Here is a 16,957-nt window from a genome sequence, read left to right on the forward strand (position 1 = left end):
CTCTCCGTCCCGCCTCACCCGCGCTCCGGCAGGCGCGCTCCCCCGGAGTGCCTGGCCTCCGCCTCTCCCCTGTGCCCCTGGCGAATCTCTATTCATCCTCCAGTGCAACATCCCCTCTCCACAAAGTCTTCCTCGGCAGCCCACTCAAAATCAATCACTCCCACCTCTTCCCGCAGCAATCTCTCTCCCTTTGTCACCCCAATGTGGCTCACAAGATAGTTAATCGTGTGTGCTTCAGCCCCCCCAGCAGCGTGATTGTTCTCTGGGCCAGTTTTTACATTCCGACGTTTGTGTTAGAACCACTTTTTTTTTTCTTTTTTTTTTTTTAATTAAAGAAAGAGGAAGGGAGAGAAATATGGATTTGTTGTTCCACTTACTTATGCATTCACTGGTTGATTCTTGTATGTGCACCAACCAGGGATTGAACCCACAACCTTGGTGTATCAGGATGACGCTCTAACCAACTGAGTTATGAGCAATTTCCTGAACCCCTCTGAGTTTCAATTGCCTTGTGGCGACTGATCAACCAGAAGCCTCTGAAGATCCCTTAGAGGCCTGAAATACCTCAGCAGTACATATACCACTCCACAACCAATCTCTCTTATTTAACACTTAGAGTCTTAAGAGAGCCAACAGTCTTCCCAAGAGCATAGCTTATGCCCAGGAATGAAAACGTGCCCTTAAATAAAGAGGGAAGCAGTGAAAAAAAAAAAAAAGCAAACATAAAACTACAGTCAAATGCATAAAAAGTTTTCTAATACTTCAGAGCGGCACAACGCACTATGGCAGCCACCGGCCCCGTGTGGCTAGTCTACCTTGAGGCGTGTTGTAAACACACAATATACACTGGATCTCTGAAGACTTAGTTCAAAAAAATGTTAAACACCTCGATAACTTTTAGTATTGCTTGTCTATTAAAATAACATTTTAGGCATTAATTTCACCGGTTTCTTTTGCACGTTTTTCAGTGTGGCTACTAGGAAACATCCAGTTACACAGGCGGCTGACAGGACGTGTCGGCTGGACAGGGCTGTCCTGGGAGAGGCTCGTTTCAGAGCCTCCCATTCCGCGCTGAGTGGGCCGGTCGCTTCCCCAGACACACTGTCACTCTGTGGTCACAGCCCGTAAGAACAACATCTGTGCTAGCTGTTCATTTTCGGGCTGTGTCTATATCTAGCCACGGTGTTACATGACTTGTTCTTTGCTCTCTTTCACGGCAGCTCCCTCGCTGTAGAATCAAACTGAAAATCAAATGAGCAAGGGAAGCGGCTCAAAACTTCAAAGCTGCCTTCCCAGGACGGGGGCTTTTCCGCTGCGCTGCCAATCACCATCGTGGGGATCGCTCTTTCCCTAAAGAGCCACCGAATGGCTGCTGCCGTGGTCCACGTGTGTGTGTGTCCCCGGAATTCACACGTGGGGAATACAGTCAATGATATAACACTGTGATAACTGTGCGTGGTGTCAGATGGGTACGAGACTTATTGGGGTGATCACTTTGTAAGTTATACGTGTCCAATCACTCACGAAGCTGTACACCTGAAACTAATATAATACTGTTCATCAACTGTAACTGAAGAAAGTGATATATTTTTTTAAATAAATTAAGAACATAAGAGTTAAAATTTCCCAGCAGTCCTACTAGAAAATACAAGTTAGCATTCGTAACTATGAAAAAAAATTAGAAAACCTGATGTCCCAAGTAATAGTGTTAAGAGGTGGGGCCTGTGGGGGCGATCAGGTAAGTCATGAGGTGGGGCCCTCGGGAATGGGGTTCGTGACTTTATAAAAGAGACTCCAGAACTACAACAAAACTCCGTGTCCCAGGAGAGAAATCTCACCAACTGCGCTGGCACCCTGATCTCGGGCTCCCAGCCTCCAGAAGTGTGAGGAATACATTTCTATTGTTCATAAGCCACCAGCCTGTGATTCTGTGGCAGCAGCTCTGAAAACGCAACTGCCGTGGAGCAGGCTGTACTCTAGATGGTGGGCGCCTGCAGTAAACAAGGCATGGCCTGCCCTTAGCAAGCCAGGAGGCCAGAGCGAGTAACCTGAGAGGTGTGCACGCACCCAGTGCCCTGGGATGCTGCGGAAGGACACCCGTCCCCTCAGACTGACGAAGAGCGGATGACGGTTTCACGCAGAACTGAACGTAGGGACAGGACTTTGACCTTAAGACACATCCAAGCTGAAAGGAGAGACGAGCGTCATCTGAACACAGACGGCAGCCCTGGCTCTGACAGGGGACGAGCCCTCCCCAGGGAGAGCGCGCAGGGTAAGAGGAGAAGGGGCTATCGCTGAATGTCCCACTTAGGGTCTACAGCGAGGCTAAGGCCTTGCGAAATAATTACCTCTTGACCTCATTAGCTAAAACCAAACACAAGTACACGGGGTAGACTGGTGAGCTGAAGAGTCAAGTCTTTGTGTCTGTCGGACCGGGCCAGGACCCTGTTCCCGCCTCCCAGCTCTGCGACCCTAGGCTCCCTAACCTCTCTAGCCTCGGTTTCCTCGCCTGTACAACGGGATCGGTAACTGCTCACCTGACAAGGCTGTGGCGGGGATTAAGTGTTATTATTCAAGGATAGCCGTTGGTATTCTACCTGATACATAGTACGTTCTCAGGAAGTGATCATTGCTGTTAGTGCCATTTTTAGTAACGCATCACAAAAACGTGGAACCTAAAGAAGGGTTCCTTAATGATATTCTGGGCTGGGTTACTCCTTACGGAGGGGCGGGAGGCCGGTCCTGTGCATTGTAGGATGTGTAGCACCATCCCCGACCTCCACCCACTAGATGCCAGGAGGATGCCTCCTCCCCAAGTGTGACAACCAAATTCTCCCCAGACCTTGCCAAACATCCCCTGCAGGTAGGGAGAGAAGGGAGCAAAATGGCCCCCAGTTGAGAACCACTGTTTTAAATCGATAATGAGGTAAGGCAGAAAGTTCATCTGGAGGGTCGAGTGCTAAAAAAGAAAGAGATTTTTCACATTGTAAAGACCCTGAGCGTTGAGAGATTCCCCTACCTCGGTGACGTATCAAGTTCAACAGGGACTGGCTCTAAAGGGCAAGGGGCCGAGCAGGGGAGAGCATCAACTACGCCCTTGGCCTCACACTGAAAAAGCCAGGCCTGGGCCTCCCCCAAATCGGCATTACAGCCTTTTAACTCCCTTTCAGTACCTGCTTTGGTGGCAACGGGCAGGGATGGGCCTGCGCCATTACCAGGGGGCGGTTTTCCACCGGTGCGCCGCAAGGATCTGTAAAACATGCAACACCTGACTATTTCGTCAGGGGCACTGACTTTTTTCCCCGTCGATTGTCAAATTAAGAAAAAAGGTAACAGCCAACACAACAGCCATCCGGTATGAATGAATCAAAACTATACCTATTTTTTTTTTTTTGGCCAGACTGGCAAAAAAAATATTTTTTGCAGTTTATGCGTGTGCCTCAAGATGAAAAGAGCTGCAAATCTCTGCACGAGAGGCCGCTCCACCAGGCTTGCAGTTAAGAGTCAGGGTGAATGGCCCCTGGGCACGAAGAACCCATAAAGTCCTCCTCCACGCAGGACAGGCCAGATGTGGAGGCACAGGCCAACCGCTGCTGTCCTGCACAACGGGCCACCCGAAGCCACCAAACCCCTGCTCATGCAAGGGCTGCCATTACACAGCTATTTTTTCGAACTGACTTTTCCTCCTCCTCGGCGTTCAGTTTCAGAAATGGCTCTGATGGGTGCCCATGTTGTTTTATTTTTCAAGTGTCATTTTTTTTCAAGCTAATGGGAAACTGAGGGGTAATTATGGGTATAATTGAGGGCGGGGGAGCTATGGCCTTTGCATTCAGCGTGAAACCACAAGGCTGACTTTTCACCAAATAAACTCTGCTTTCTGCTACACTGAGGCCGAGCTACGTTTCGGCCTTGGCAGGGGAGTACGCAACGCAGAGGGTGGCGCATTCAGAAAGGAGATATTCATAGGCGTCTAGAAGCCAGACCCTTTCAGTAAACTTCACAGCAAGGGGCACACGTAGGAAGCGGATAAACATTTGCTCAGGTTTCAAATAGGATACAATACAACAGCATTTTGTAAACACAAAGATTAAAATCTGAGACTGAGGAACCACAGTGCATTTATTATAACAACAGTATGTGTATACTGTTTCTGCATCTCTTTCGATGCATTTTCACACCTACTTTCTCACTTCGTCCTCACCACCATGTCAGAGAAGTAGTACTACTACCGTCACTTGGCAAATGAAGGGGCCCAATCTCTGAGTCTGTGACCTTCACGCAGCCAATCAATTATTAAGCTCCTACAATGCACCGGGCACTTGCCCAAGTCATGGGGTGTAACCAGGTCCTATGCCAGCTGGTGCTCAAGCAAAGAATTGCGAGCTATTTCTCAAGGAGGAGCTTACTGGCATGTGGGCAGGATGACTCTTGGATGGGCAGAAAGGTCTCACCCTTTGCAGGATGTCTAGCATCCTTGGTCCCACCCACTGCATTGATGCCCTCAATCCTTGGGAAAATCCAGAGCATCCCTACACACTTCCAAGTGGGGGGGTGGGGTGCCCCTCAGGCAGAGCCCCCATCAGACGTCCAGAGCAACAGGCCTTAAGTCAGATAGCCACGGTTTCCTTCCAGTCCACCAATTCCCCTCCCGTGTGATTTTGGACAAGGGGCACAGTCTACGCCTCAGTTTCTTCCTTATAAAATGGTGATGATAACTGTGTGCACTTTATAAGGTGCCTGTGAGGAACAATGTGTACTGAACACCTGACCCACGTCAACCTTCAGTAAATAATACCCAATAAGTACCTGTATTATTCCATCAGCTCATCCCCTGTATACCCTCATCTCCTGGATCTTTAAAGCCACCTTCTCGGGGAGCCTTCCCTAACCGCCCGATTCAAAATGGCCTCCCCCTCGTCCCGGCCAGTGTGGCTCAGTCAGTTGGAGCATCATCCTGTGAACCGAAAACTTGCGGGTTCAGTTCCCAGTTGGGGCACGTGCCTGGGTCACGGGTTCAGGCCCCGTCTGGGCGTGTACGAGAGGCAACCGATCGATGTTTCTCTCTCACATCGATGCTTCTCTCCCTCGCTCTCCTTCCCTTCCCCTCTCTCTAAAATCAATAAGCACATCCTGGGGTGAGGATAAAAATAAAATAAAATAAATAAAAGCACACCCTCACTGCTTGCATCTCACACCTTCCTTTTTGCTTTATTTTTTTCTCCGTCACCCTTGTCCCCATCAAACATGCTCTGTATGTTAAACATGCATTGTTTATTGTGTCTCCCCCAGTCACATGTGCCACGAGGACACAGATTTTTGTCTCTTTTGGTCCCTGCTGTGTCTTTAGCACCTCGCACAGGGCCTAAGTGTTAGGAAGCATTCAACAAAGATGTCTTGGATGATGCCGAATGGGTATGGTGGGCAGAAAACTCGTCCCTGCATTGCAAATTCTGTGTTCTTTTCATGATAACAAATGGCATGTCCAATGATATTAAAGGTAAAATATGTCAACCATTAAGAAGTGTAGGGTGTTACATTACAACACTACCTTAGAGGGGCCTTTGTGTCGTCCCTCTTCTGGGATTCTTTGAAGTTAACAGCTTCTAACAGAAAGCCAATCACCAACCCATTCCCCTTGAGCCGCCTTTGGGGTTTATTTCCCCCAAAGCTTTTAAGATAATCAGTCAAGCCAGAGATTGATAAGGACTCAAACACTTATATTACTGGGTTTCCTTATCTCAACCCACATCTGCCCGAGTTAGAACTGAACTCGGTCCTCCCCATACCACGTATCTAAAGCCAACTCAGACTTGCCAGGGCAAGAACTAGCTCCCTGCCCCCACCCTGTTAATACTGGACTTTTACTCAAAGTTCACTGTGGCAGGTCTAATGGTTACCAATTACGTTCATGACAAGCCTAGACCTGGGGTTCCTAAGTCTAGTAAACACACTATCCCCGCAAAGGGGTCTAGGAAGAGAACATCAAGCCTTCCATTTTACTTTCTCAAAAAAAAATTAACTAATATTAAAATAGGAATTAATGTTAAATACAAATGCATACAAACACCCCTGTCTAACCCACCATATCAAGTTGCATGTCATTCACGAAACTCACGAAGGAGGAGATGGGAAGCCACACTTAACAAGACTCCGGCGGCCGCCTCAAGATGCCACTGCTCTGAGCCCGTGCCAATGGATCATCATTTACAGCCGAATCACAAACAGATTTTCAGGTCGTCTTACCTACTTTCACCTAAAGTAATCCTCACAAAATGGAATGGGGGTTTAAAGAGACCTCACCCAGAAAACCACAGTTTGCAGAGGATATTCACATGCACCCAAGAAACTGACATTCCTCTCTCCAAAGTCTCATGTGCCACGTTACAAGGTAAGAAGGAAGGTAGAATCGGAGTTGACAAGGAGTCAGCCAACAGGATTATCCAGACAGCAATGAACATGTGGATTTATAATCACTTATTGTTAGAAAGTTAGAAATACCCTTATCCTTAGTTAATGGGAGTAGAGGGTATAAGTTAGCTACAAAAAAAAATAGGTCGAGGACGGCAGCTCAAATACGTTTCACCCACAGGCTGTGGTGAGTACTGTGGATGTTGGCTCACCCAACATTCCACTCCCTTCTAGAAGGCCTTTCCAGACTGCAGAGGTGGCCATTTAAAAGCTGTATTTCCCAGGCTTCTGTGAAGCCAGGTTTTTGGATGAGAATATGGTTTCCCCCAAATAGAACCAGCCCCTCAAGATTTAGAAAGCAGGCGCGAGCAAGAGGCCATCTTCCGGCGTCTGCTGACCGACGTGGTGACGGGGACATGAGGTCTTCAGCAACAGCATCACAGGGTCCACTTTCCAGTTTTCTAGGTGTTGACAGGCAGATGCAGTGGGTAAACATCCCAACTCTGATGTGTCATCAGTTTGTCCTGGGGCTCAGGAGTTCCAGGGACAGTCTCAGGACAGCAGAACCCTCCGTGGGTCCGTTTTGAGCAGCATGCCCCTATATGTATGTTTCTGAATTATTACTATACATATACTCCTATTAGCTGTGCCTCCAACCCGCCCAGCAATTTTATAAGCACGAGATTCCCCGCATTCAGTACCTTTCTGCTTTAAAGACCTAGGCTGCTTCCTAGTTCCTGCCCTGAACCCTGACTGATTCCTAGCAGCCCAGGGGGAAAGAGGTTTGGGAGGCAAGTGGAATAAACCACATGGCAAGCTCTCTGGACCTGAGAAGCCAACCTGGCTCTTCCCTCTGGGCTCTGTGTCTATTGGCAAGGTGGGGAAAGGAGCGGAAGAGGTGTCTCTGAGAATCACTTACAGTCATGCAGCGTGCTGGGGCATTTTAGTCCATAAGATTATAGCGGAGCTGAAAAATTCTAGGGCCCATTGACACGGCAGGCATTGTAACATCGCAGCGCAATGCCTTCCAAACCGTGTTTGTATATAAAAGTGTAGCACATGCAATTATGTACAATACATAATACTTGATAATAAACGACAATGTTACTGGCTTATGTATTTATGACACTATACTTTTTATTATCATTATTTTAGAGCGTACTCTTTCTACTTATTAAAAAAGTTCGCTGTGAAACGCTAGGTTGTGGTACACCAGCAGCAGCCTCTTTATCTCGCCTTTACTGTGTCTCTTGTGTCCTCACTGCATCATTCTCTCTTGTGCTTGTTTTAATCTTGTGTTGTTTTATAAATGTAGCATGGCCAGATATTGGTACAGTATAAAGCCTACAGTAGTGGGCAGCAGTGCCCTAGGTCTTCTTTGCACAAGGTTCGCAGCCCACGGCCAACAGGCTGGACCACCTCCCACCCGGATTTGGATTTGCGTAAGCGCACTCTGGGACTGGGACATGCTCCCAAGAAGGAACTCGCCTAAAGACACACTTCTCAGGACAATTCCTCTTCAAAGGCTCGTCAAAGGCCTTTCATGCCTAGCCTTTTCAACACAAGTGCCTTTGAGGAGCCAAACAACTCTGGGCCAGGCTCAGAGGCAGAACATACCTCCCCGCTGAATCGAAAGAGGAAGAAGTACAAGTACAAACAATCACAAAACATTTATTTCTAATAGGGCTAATGATGAGAAAAGGCCGTGAGAGCTCAGGAGCCGTAAAAGAAATGAAAATCCACACGGGGGGGGGGGGGTGCCTTCCCCAAGAAATGTCCCTATTTCCATCTGAACTCCCAGGGTCAAGCCCCAAGTTAAAGCACTTGCTTCCCCACCCTTCCCATTCTGACTCCGGAAATAAGTGCAAACTTCCCAGGCAGAGCAGAAAAGGCTTAACGGCAGGCCTGCGGGCTGACAGGGCGGCTCGGGAGCAGGCCCTCTTACGGGTACTCCCAGGCCCTCGGCTGGAGCCTGCCGCCTTGCAGGCACGCCTTTGTCACACCCTCCCACACTTACGGAGTGTGTCCTGGTTTACAAAAAGTGCTTTCACCATTCACACAGGTGCTACTTCTCCATCCGCTAAGAAAGCAAGCAAGCCTGCCCTTCCAAGGACAGCAGCGCTCAGAGGCCATCAGTTGCAACACTGTCAGATTTCATAAGCACGGACATGTGAACGAATGAGTGTCGGAGCATCGATAAAATGCAGTGATTCGTGGGATCAGAAAGTGGGGGAATCCCAGGCTAGGACCCAGGCCTTCCACTCCCAAATCATCAATCTACTCAATCTCTGTATTTTTAGTGAATGCCTACAAAAGTCAGGGGCTATTTACTTACGGTTGTTTTTGTTCATGAATGCCAATTTCCAACACAAGCGCAGGTACACATTTTCTCAAATCATTTCCCGACCTGTCCCTTGCGGCTTTACAGATGGAGCTTAGGGGCAGTCCAATTTGGGGAGGAGCTGGCAGAGGGGGGAGGGAATTTACACGGCGCCCACTTTATCAAGCGCACGAAACACAGAAGTGCAAGTAAGAGGCTTCCAGCCGTCCCTGCCCCCTCCTGCCAGTGTCCCCTCCTCAAACCCCACTGGGGTTTCCCATCCCAACCTCAGTCAAGGCCAAGGCCAAGGTTCGAGACCACACAATCTCTTTCCAGCTCCTACTCTTTGGCCGCTCCCTTCTGCTGCTCTGGACACTCAGAGCAGCTGGCCACACATGTTCCCACCTCAGGGACCCGACTTGCGCTACTCTCTGCCTGGAACATTCTTCCTGGGACAGACGTAGGGCCACCCCTTCACTTCTTTCGGGTCTCCGCTCTCCAATGTCATCTTATCAGTGATTCCCCAATCGCCTCCATGAAATTGCAACCTCTGCCTCTCACACCCTCATCCATCTTCCCCGCTTGGCTTTTCTCTCTTCACACAATCTGACTTGCCCTATATTTTACTTCTGTGTTTGCTTAAAGTCTGGCTACCCTAAGAGACTATCCATTCCTTGAGGACAGAAATCAGTTTGCATTGTTTCTCCAGGGCCTAGGACAATATCTGGCACAGAGCAGGGGGGAAACAGACAGACAGACAGACAGACAGACAAACAGAAAAACCAACTCTGCTCTGAAGCTGTGATCAATCCCATTTGCTCTAGGATGCATCAAATTACAAATTCCAGATATTTCGGTGGACAGATCAGATTATTCAATAATCTCATAGAAGAACTGCCTTGCCCTTCACTTGTGCTTAAGACGGGGTCTCAAAATTCCAGGGAGGAAAAACTATGAAGAGAAAATGAGTCAGCAAAACAACTTTCAGTCGTTCTCGGAGTCTGAACTTGGAAGCCGCCCGCCATCTGTGACTCTCAAGAGGGCCTTTCTCACTTACTCTTCCCAGATTAAGAAGAGCCTTGTCCTTTCGGTGGATTTAAGAAGGGAAAGGGTGGAGCCTCTGATTTCCTGTTTTTAGTGGCTGTGCTGATAGAACTGGTCCTTAGCAAAATGACTCCTCAACCAGATAAATACAAACAGAAGCTGCCTCTGCTGGAGGCCGGTCTCCCTGCCCCGCGCCCCAAAGAAACCCCCAACCACCTTCTCTCTGGTGCCTTATCTCCTCTTCTATTACCAAACGCAATGAAACAAGGTCTCCTCAACAGTCCCTAGAGCTTGTCACAGGAAATTGCCTAAATGTATCTGTCTCATCTGAATGCAGCTAAGAGAACCCTCCGCGGAGGCGCACACACTTCAACGGCCCAGGGGCCCCCCCTAACTGGAGGAAATGGCTCACCCTTCCCTTACTCAGTGTCATTTCAGGACTGGGTCTCAGCTTTGAGACCCTCCTGACAGCTTTGCAAAGGAGGGAGCAGACAGATAACATAACAGCCCCTACAACTCCAAAGCTCATTTCATGAATAAGCAAAGAGATTCTTTAATTTAAAATTAAATGTGCGTAGCAAAAGGGGAAATAAAGCACCCTGGGACGGGTAGCCTGCAAAGGGGCGGGGGCAGGTCAGGGGACAAAGGCATGTGCAAGTCTGTAAACTGAAAAGGCTGTGGTTAGATGTTCTGTCTTTAAACTTAATAGTCACCGTCATGACAAGCTTGTCTAAAATACATATTATCGAATGGGGTACAAAATGCATGGTGTGATATCAACTATTTTACAGATAAATTCTGTAACAGATAGAAAAATGTACCAGTTGCCTCTGGGCGGTGATATAAGGCAGGATTGTTTCTCTTCTGCACTTATTAAATTTACTAAAATGAGCACATATTGTTCATAATTAGATTAAAATTGTAATGCAAAAGTGTTTTTACATTCAATCTAATCAAGTGAAACTACAAAGGGGTAACCCAGGAAGTCTTTAAATAAAGGGTATAACCTTTCAATACATTCAACCAAAGCAAAGAAATCCCAAGCGACAGTGAAAGTAAACATACTGCAAAAGGAAAAATAAATTGCAATGAGAGGAAGGGAGCAAGACAACCAGCTTTCCCCTCCGCAGGCTTCTGTGATCTGGAGCTTTCAAACAAAAGCACAATCCCCCAGAGTGACACCAAAGGAAGGTGCGGGGCAGCTGTCTATCCTGGGCACGCAAGCAGCGAGGGGGCCTCCCAGCTCTGCCCGGCACGACACAGCTCCATCAAAGCCCCGCTGTCCGGGGCAAGTGTACAGGCTCTTTAAGGTATGGATGCACCTTCATGGGGTGCATTCGCCGAGGACTCAAGCGTGTGCAGAAACCATAAGCATGTAGTTCCATTCTCACTGACTTTGGGAGCAGTTCCATCCGCAGAGGGTGTCTGTCCTGCGGACGTGTTTCTTCAGGTCACTGAGCTAAACAAGGCCAGGCTTCCCCAGTACCTAGGACACTGAGCAGTGCCTCAGCTCCTCCCACCGCTGAGCAGCAAATAAAGCAGATAGGGAGCCCTTAGCCAGGTGGCTCAACTGGTTGGAGCATTATCCCCGTACACCAGAAGGCTGAGAGTTCAATTCCCAGTCCAGGCACACAACTTAGGTCAAAGACTGGATCAGGGGTCAGGGCACATACCAGTGGCAACCAATCGTTGTTTCTCATATCCATGTTTCTCTCTCCCCCCCTTCCTCCTTCTCTAAAATCAGTAACATATCCTGGGGTGAGGATTTAAAAAAAAAAACAAACAGAAAATCGAGGCCATGTGGAATAGTCCTGTCTTGGTGCATCAAGAACTTAAACTGAATTCATGTCTCAGGAGACCAGAGGCCAGGAAGAATCCCCAGTGGACAGAGCCCGACTCACTGAGCAGGAGAACTTGGCGAGGCCCGGCCCAGCCTGCCCGGGCACCGGAGGAGCCAGGCTCCTACACTTCAGCCTCTTCATGCCTTCGGCCAGCAAAGATTTTACTGAGAACCTACTCTGTGGTGGGCACAACATCAGGACTTGAATGGAGCCTAAAACCGAGTCCCTGCTCTAACAGATACTCTTAACAAACACCAGTAAAGTCTGCATGTCAAAGAGCTAAAGCAAGGCGCCTCCGTCAATGACAAGACCCGCTTCTGCGGAACCTTCCAACCACACTGAAAATCAAACACACAAGTGTACCAATTATTCAAGTTTATGAATGAGAACAGCACAAGGGGCCCCGGGTTAGACTCAGGGGAAGAGAAGCTCCCCCACTCACCCCTAGCTCTCTCCTTTTATTCTTCCTGCCCCGCCTCACACACTCCAGGTAACCTCTAGCCACCAGTGGACCAGGTCATTTGGCAGACATTCTCCCACCTCAGGCACAGCACCTTGGAACTCCGGCCAGAGGGCTCCATATGTTTTGCGACACAATCTGGGCCATGCTTGCCTTCTGCCTCTCCCAGGGTGATCGGGAGAGACTGGAACTAAAGAGCCAGAGGAAAGGATCAGCAATGATTACTCTAAATCCTTCAGAAAAGCAAAGATCAGCTAACTTTCAAAGAAACGCAAAGCCGTAGGAAAAAGACTTAGCATCAGCCTTCATCCACAGTGTAGTTTCAAAAAATGGGGGGTGGGGGGCCCAGAAAATGTTCGCTATGGATTTCAAAGCATATTTTATGTCCCATAGAATGATAAACCGTTGACATGGAGTTTGTGTCAAACTATACGTAATTCAAAATAAGACCTTTCAAAAGAGCTGCCTGTAGCTCTACAGTCCATAAAATGTACTGAAAGTAGTATTTGCTATGGGCTGGGAAAACATATCAGGGAGGCACACTCACAGAGATGTGAATAATAAACAAATGCCAGTTCTTGGGAGCAAAGGGAACCAGGAAGGGAAGCCAAGGCTGAGAGTAGAGGGTCACGGACAGAGGATCCTATCAGTGGAGCCCTAGAAAAGGTCCTCCCCCTGCTCCCAAAAGACCACACTGAAAAGGGCCAGTGCCACTTTCCAGTCGACTGAATATTCTAACTAGAGCTGGAAATGTTAGCGAAGTGCCAGTTACAAGTTGGAAGTTTCTCCCTAGTATCTCTGTCTAGGAAGTCACTTCCTAATTTTCACACAGGAACAGAAAAGCCCAGGGTGCGTGGAAACCATGGGAAATCGTGTATTATTAGTACGGTCGCTGGACAACGAACAGGTACAAAGAAGTTAAAAAGTGCATTCTTGCAAGAAGATCCCATTTCTCCCTGTTCCGGGCATTCCTGCAGAGAACTACCTGGCCCGTTCGGTCCAGGCAAAACTTTAAGCAGCCTAAACACATCTCCAGAGTCTAGACCAAAGCCCTCAGCCCTCTGTTTAAATTGTTTGAGCCTCAGTGTATTCCCACACCACTCAGCCCCCAGCTCTCCAGGGTGGAGTCTGGCCTGGTCTCCAGGATCCCGCTGTCCGTCTGGCCCTGCCCGCGGCAGCCACCGCCCGCTGCCCAAATGCAAGCGAGGTCCATTTTTAAATTCCCTTAGAAGTTTCACAACCACGGGTTTGGATGAGGTGACAAACCCCGCTGTACTCTGCGGACAGGAAACTAAAAATACCCGACGGCAAAACAAAAGCCATCTTTTACAAGGCTGGCTGCGATGTCCTGAGGTTACAAGTGGTGGTGTCCATATCCTTGGCAGCGGTGGCCGCCTTAACAACTGCTCCTCGAGTGGGGCAGAGGGGCCATTCTGTCCCCGCGCTGTCAAGGCATCTCGCAGCCGGCAGCCGGCCTCTTTGATGGAAAAAACGGCTTTATTCCTCTGCCATGGACCCAAACGCAGGCTAGATGAATTTGGGTCTGCTGGAAGTATTACACCCTAAAAGGATGAGACGCGGCAAAATGAACGGCAATCCTGTTCCCCTGGAAGGAAACGTGTTTCCAGCTCCCTCCTCCTTGAAATTCTAAAAGCAAATGATTTCTGCGACTTTGCTGAGAAAGACAGCTCCCAGGCGTAAAAAATTTTAAAAAAAAATTGATTTCAGAGTCAATGTGGCCCGGCCAGGCTTGCTGGGGGGCGCCCAAGGCTGGGCGAGCAGACCGCATTACCCCGGAAGCCTCCTCCGAAGGTTCTTTCTACCTGTTGGGCTTCAGAGGCGGGCTGCAAATCCCCGGCCGCCGCGCTCCAGGGTGCCCGTCTTTCCCAGGTCCCAAACTTTCCTTTGCGCCCCTCGGAAGCGGCGAGCCTCAGCTCTCCCCCTGTCCAGATTTCAGATGTGAAAGCGTCTAAGCCACCGGGGTCTGGGAGGAGGGGACTTAATCCCACAGGGCCCAGGGGACTCCGGATGCTCTGGGCCAGGGTGCAGGGGGGAATGCAACCTGACGGTCAGCCCAGGTCCCGGCCGAAGTTTCCTCCAAAACTGCGGAGGCCAAGGCGAGATTCAGGAGCTCCGGGTCCCCAGCGCACAATCGGGGTTGGAGCGGCGGGGGAGGGCTGGAGCAGGCCCAACAGCACTAGCCGCAAGGTCATTGCGAATCCGGCCCCCGGGGGCAAACTGCCAGTGTCAGATCCCTTCCCCAACCTGGTGGAGGAGCAGCGCCCGGCACCCAACCTCTCCCCACACCTGCTCAGCGCAGCGCCGAGCCCCGGACACGTGGAAGCCTAGCCTGGGCTCCGGAGCTCGCGGCAGGCACTCTCTACCTTGCCAGAGCGCGCACCCTTCGCCCCTGGCACCCCCACCGGGAAGGGGCAGAGCGCCTGGGCGCTTGGCGGTCGGCTCCGGCGCCTCTTTCATCCTCCGACTTCGGCCAGAGCCGGGAGGGAGTTTCGTACTCTTCCAACCTAACCCCCGCCCCCAGCAGCTTCCCACAACCTCTACCTTTCCCAGCTACCTCGCAGATGGACAGACAAGAGACACAAAGAGAGAGAGGGAAAAAAAAGAAAAGCTACCGTCTCTCTTGGTCCCATCCTCCAGCCCGGAGCCGGAGGAAGCAGAGAGGGAGCAAGCACATCCTCCCATCCTCCCCAACCCCCATCCCGACTGTCTGACCCGGGAGGACCCGGGCGGCAAGGAGCCCCGAGGTGGCCGAGGGAGAAGAGGTAAAGGGTGGAAGAGGCAGAAACCAGGCGGAGCGACCGAGCGAGAGCGCGAGAGAGAAGAAAATATCCAACAAAACCACGCTAACGCGCCCCCTACCTGGGTGCAACATACTTTGGAAATAGAAGATGACCAGGATAAAGGATCCCAAGCAAGTGGCCAGCACCATCCGGCAAATTCTGTTCATCCTCATCACTTCCAGCAGCGCCGGCTTCATGGCTTTGTCCTGCCTACGGGGACCGGGGTGTCCGGGAGGCGCGCCCGGGGCGCAGGAGCGGGGAACTCCGCCGTACGGAGCGAAGCCTGGGAGGCGCAGGGCAGGGCTGGGGAGGTTCAGGAGGAGGGTCGGGCTGGCTTTGCGGCCGCTCTCAGAGCCCCAAGCCCTGGGCGGGGGTGTGGAAGACGCCGGAGTTGCTCTGGAAGTGCCAAGATGCGTGGACCCGCCGGCTGCACGGTCCGGATCCTCCGGCTGGTCCTCCGGCTGGTCCTCCTAGCCTCTCCGTCGCCGCCTCCGCGCCCGCCGGCGGCCGCCGCTGCCTCCTCGCTGGCCGGGCGGCTGGGGTGCGAGCGGTGATGGTGGTGCTGCCGCTGCGCTGGCCGCTGTGGCTGTCGAACCGGCCCCCTCCCTCCTCTCCGAAGGCTACTTCATTGCGCTCCAATGATCTATATATTCCGGGGCTGGGTTTTACCAAATGCAACTCGCAGTCCCCGGCGAGAGGAGGGCGCCTGCGGAGAACCGGGGGGGAGGGAGGGACCCGAGCGTCTGGGCGGAGCGTCGCGCTCCCCCCGCCCCTACCCGGGACTTGGTCGCGTCCAGCTGTTTCCCGGGGAGTGCGGAGTGCGCTCCGCGCTCCCGCAGGGTCCCAAAAGCCCTCAGTCCCCGGCCGGCTGGGCCGCCGTCTGGAGGTTGTGTCAGCGTTTCCATGACAAAACCCGGAGGAAAAAAATACGAATAAAATCGCCTCGGTGCTGCCACCCACTCGTGCGGGCGTTTGTATAAGGAAGTGGCGGGGAGCCGGTAGGGCACCCGGAGCGTGAAAGGGTCTGGTGGTACGTGATGATTTAAGATCCCGAGGCAAACGTGGTAGCCGGGAAGTTGCCCCTGGCCCCCAGGGAGCAAGTACCCTTACCCGGCACTCAGAACAGGGTGGCTTTCGTTTTCTTTCAAACGACAGCCCAGCTTGAGAGCTGTTTTGGAAAGGAGTTAAAGAGGCTGACTTCAGGTCAATGTGAGGGAAACTGCACTACCCACAGGGGTCAGGGGACAGCTGAGCTTTCCCGGAGATTTATGCAGAGTCTCTGACACCCCCTCAACAGGGCAAAAGGGGATTGTGGGTGTTAAAACTCTGGCCTCCCAAGGCTAGAGCTCCCTCCAGATTTTCCCAAGTGCACCCGAGGCAGAGCAGGATGGAGGTGAGCGTGAGAGGATGCCCCCGCGAAACCACTCTCATCCAAATCCGAGAACTGCTGGAAAAACCAAGCCTGCCTTAGCTTCAGAAGGTGAATGGAAAGCTGCTGCTTTCTTCTATTGTGTGAAGTGATTTAAAATGTCCGATTCCATGCATTCAGGTTGTTTAGCAGGCAGTAAGTGGATGCAGGCAAATGGTGTGGAGACCACAGGCTCACCAACCCGGTACTAACTGCAGAAACTCAGTTTCACTCCAGCCCATTTACTTAATTCCACCCGGAATCCAAGATCTTGTCCTCAGGCCCTTGGGGGTTTCTGTAAACAGAGGTAGGCACTGCCATATCCTTTTATTTTCCTTAAACATGTACCCAGTGTTATTAAAAATTAATGGAGTATTTAAATTCTAACAACAACGAATACCAGGAAAAATATTATTGTAAAGACTATCTAGCTTTTGTGTCATATTATCAAATCGTTAGTACTATACCTTAGTGATGAAATAAGATAATGCGTCTTTCCATGCCTCTCACATAATAGGCATTTGACGAATAGTTATTGAATCTGAATGTAATGGGCCTTATCCTGTCAATACATCAGAGACACAGCTTGCCAGCGGAAAGATGCAGCAAAAACCACCTCTATGACCCCAGTTCCCTTCTCCCAAAGTCTTCCTCCAGCGGTCGCAATGTAGGGAA

The 16,957-nt window shown here is 50.5% G+C and overlaps 1 protein-coding gene across 2 annotated transcripts in view; it reads right to left on the minus strand.

Moving 5' to 3' along the window:
* The window catches only part of CHST11 (carbohydrate sulfotransferase 11), a 241,066-nt gene extending 225,935 nt beyond the window's left edge, over positions 1–15,131 (minus strand). The window contains exon 1 of one of the 2 annotated variants that reach the window (XM_054574600.1): positions 14,969–15,131. In XM_054574600.1, coding sequence (XP_054430575.1) covers positions 14,969–15,071 — 103 coding nt within the window. In that variant the 5' untranslated portion in view covers positions 15,072–15,131. Of the gene's footprint in view, positions 1–14,953 lie in introns of both variants that reach the window. The other variant, XM_054574599.1, reaches the window with a different exon arrangement.
* Between the last annotated feature and the right edge of the window lie 1,826 nt (positions 15,132–16,957).

The sequence above is a fragment of the Pteronotus mesoamericanus genome, unplaced genomic scaffold (genome assembly GCF_021234165.1).
Source record: "Pteronotus mesoamericanus isolate MK-2021 breed Mesoamerican mustached bat unplaced genomic scaffold, CSHL_Meso_final contig_263, whole genome shotgun sequence".
Classification (NCBI taxonomy): Eukaryota; Metazoa; Chordata; class Mammalia; order Chiroptera; family Mormoopidae; genus Pteronotus; species Pteronotus mesoamericanus.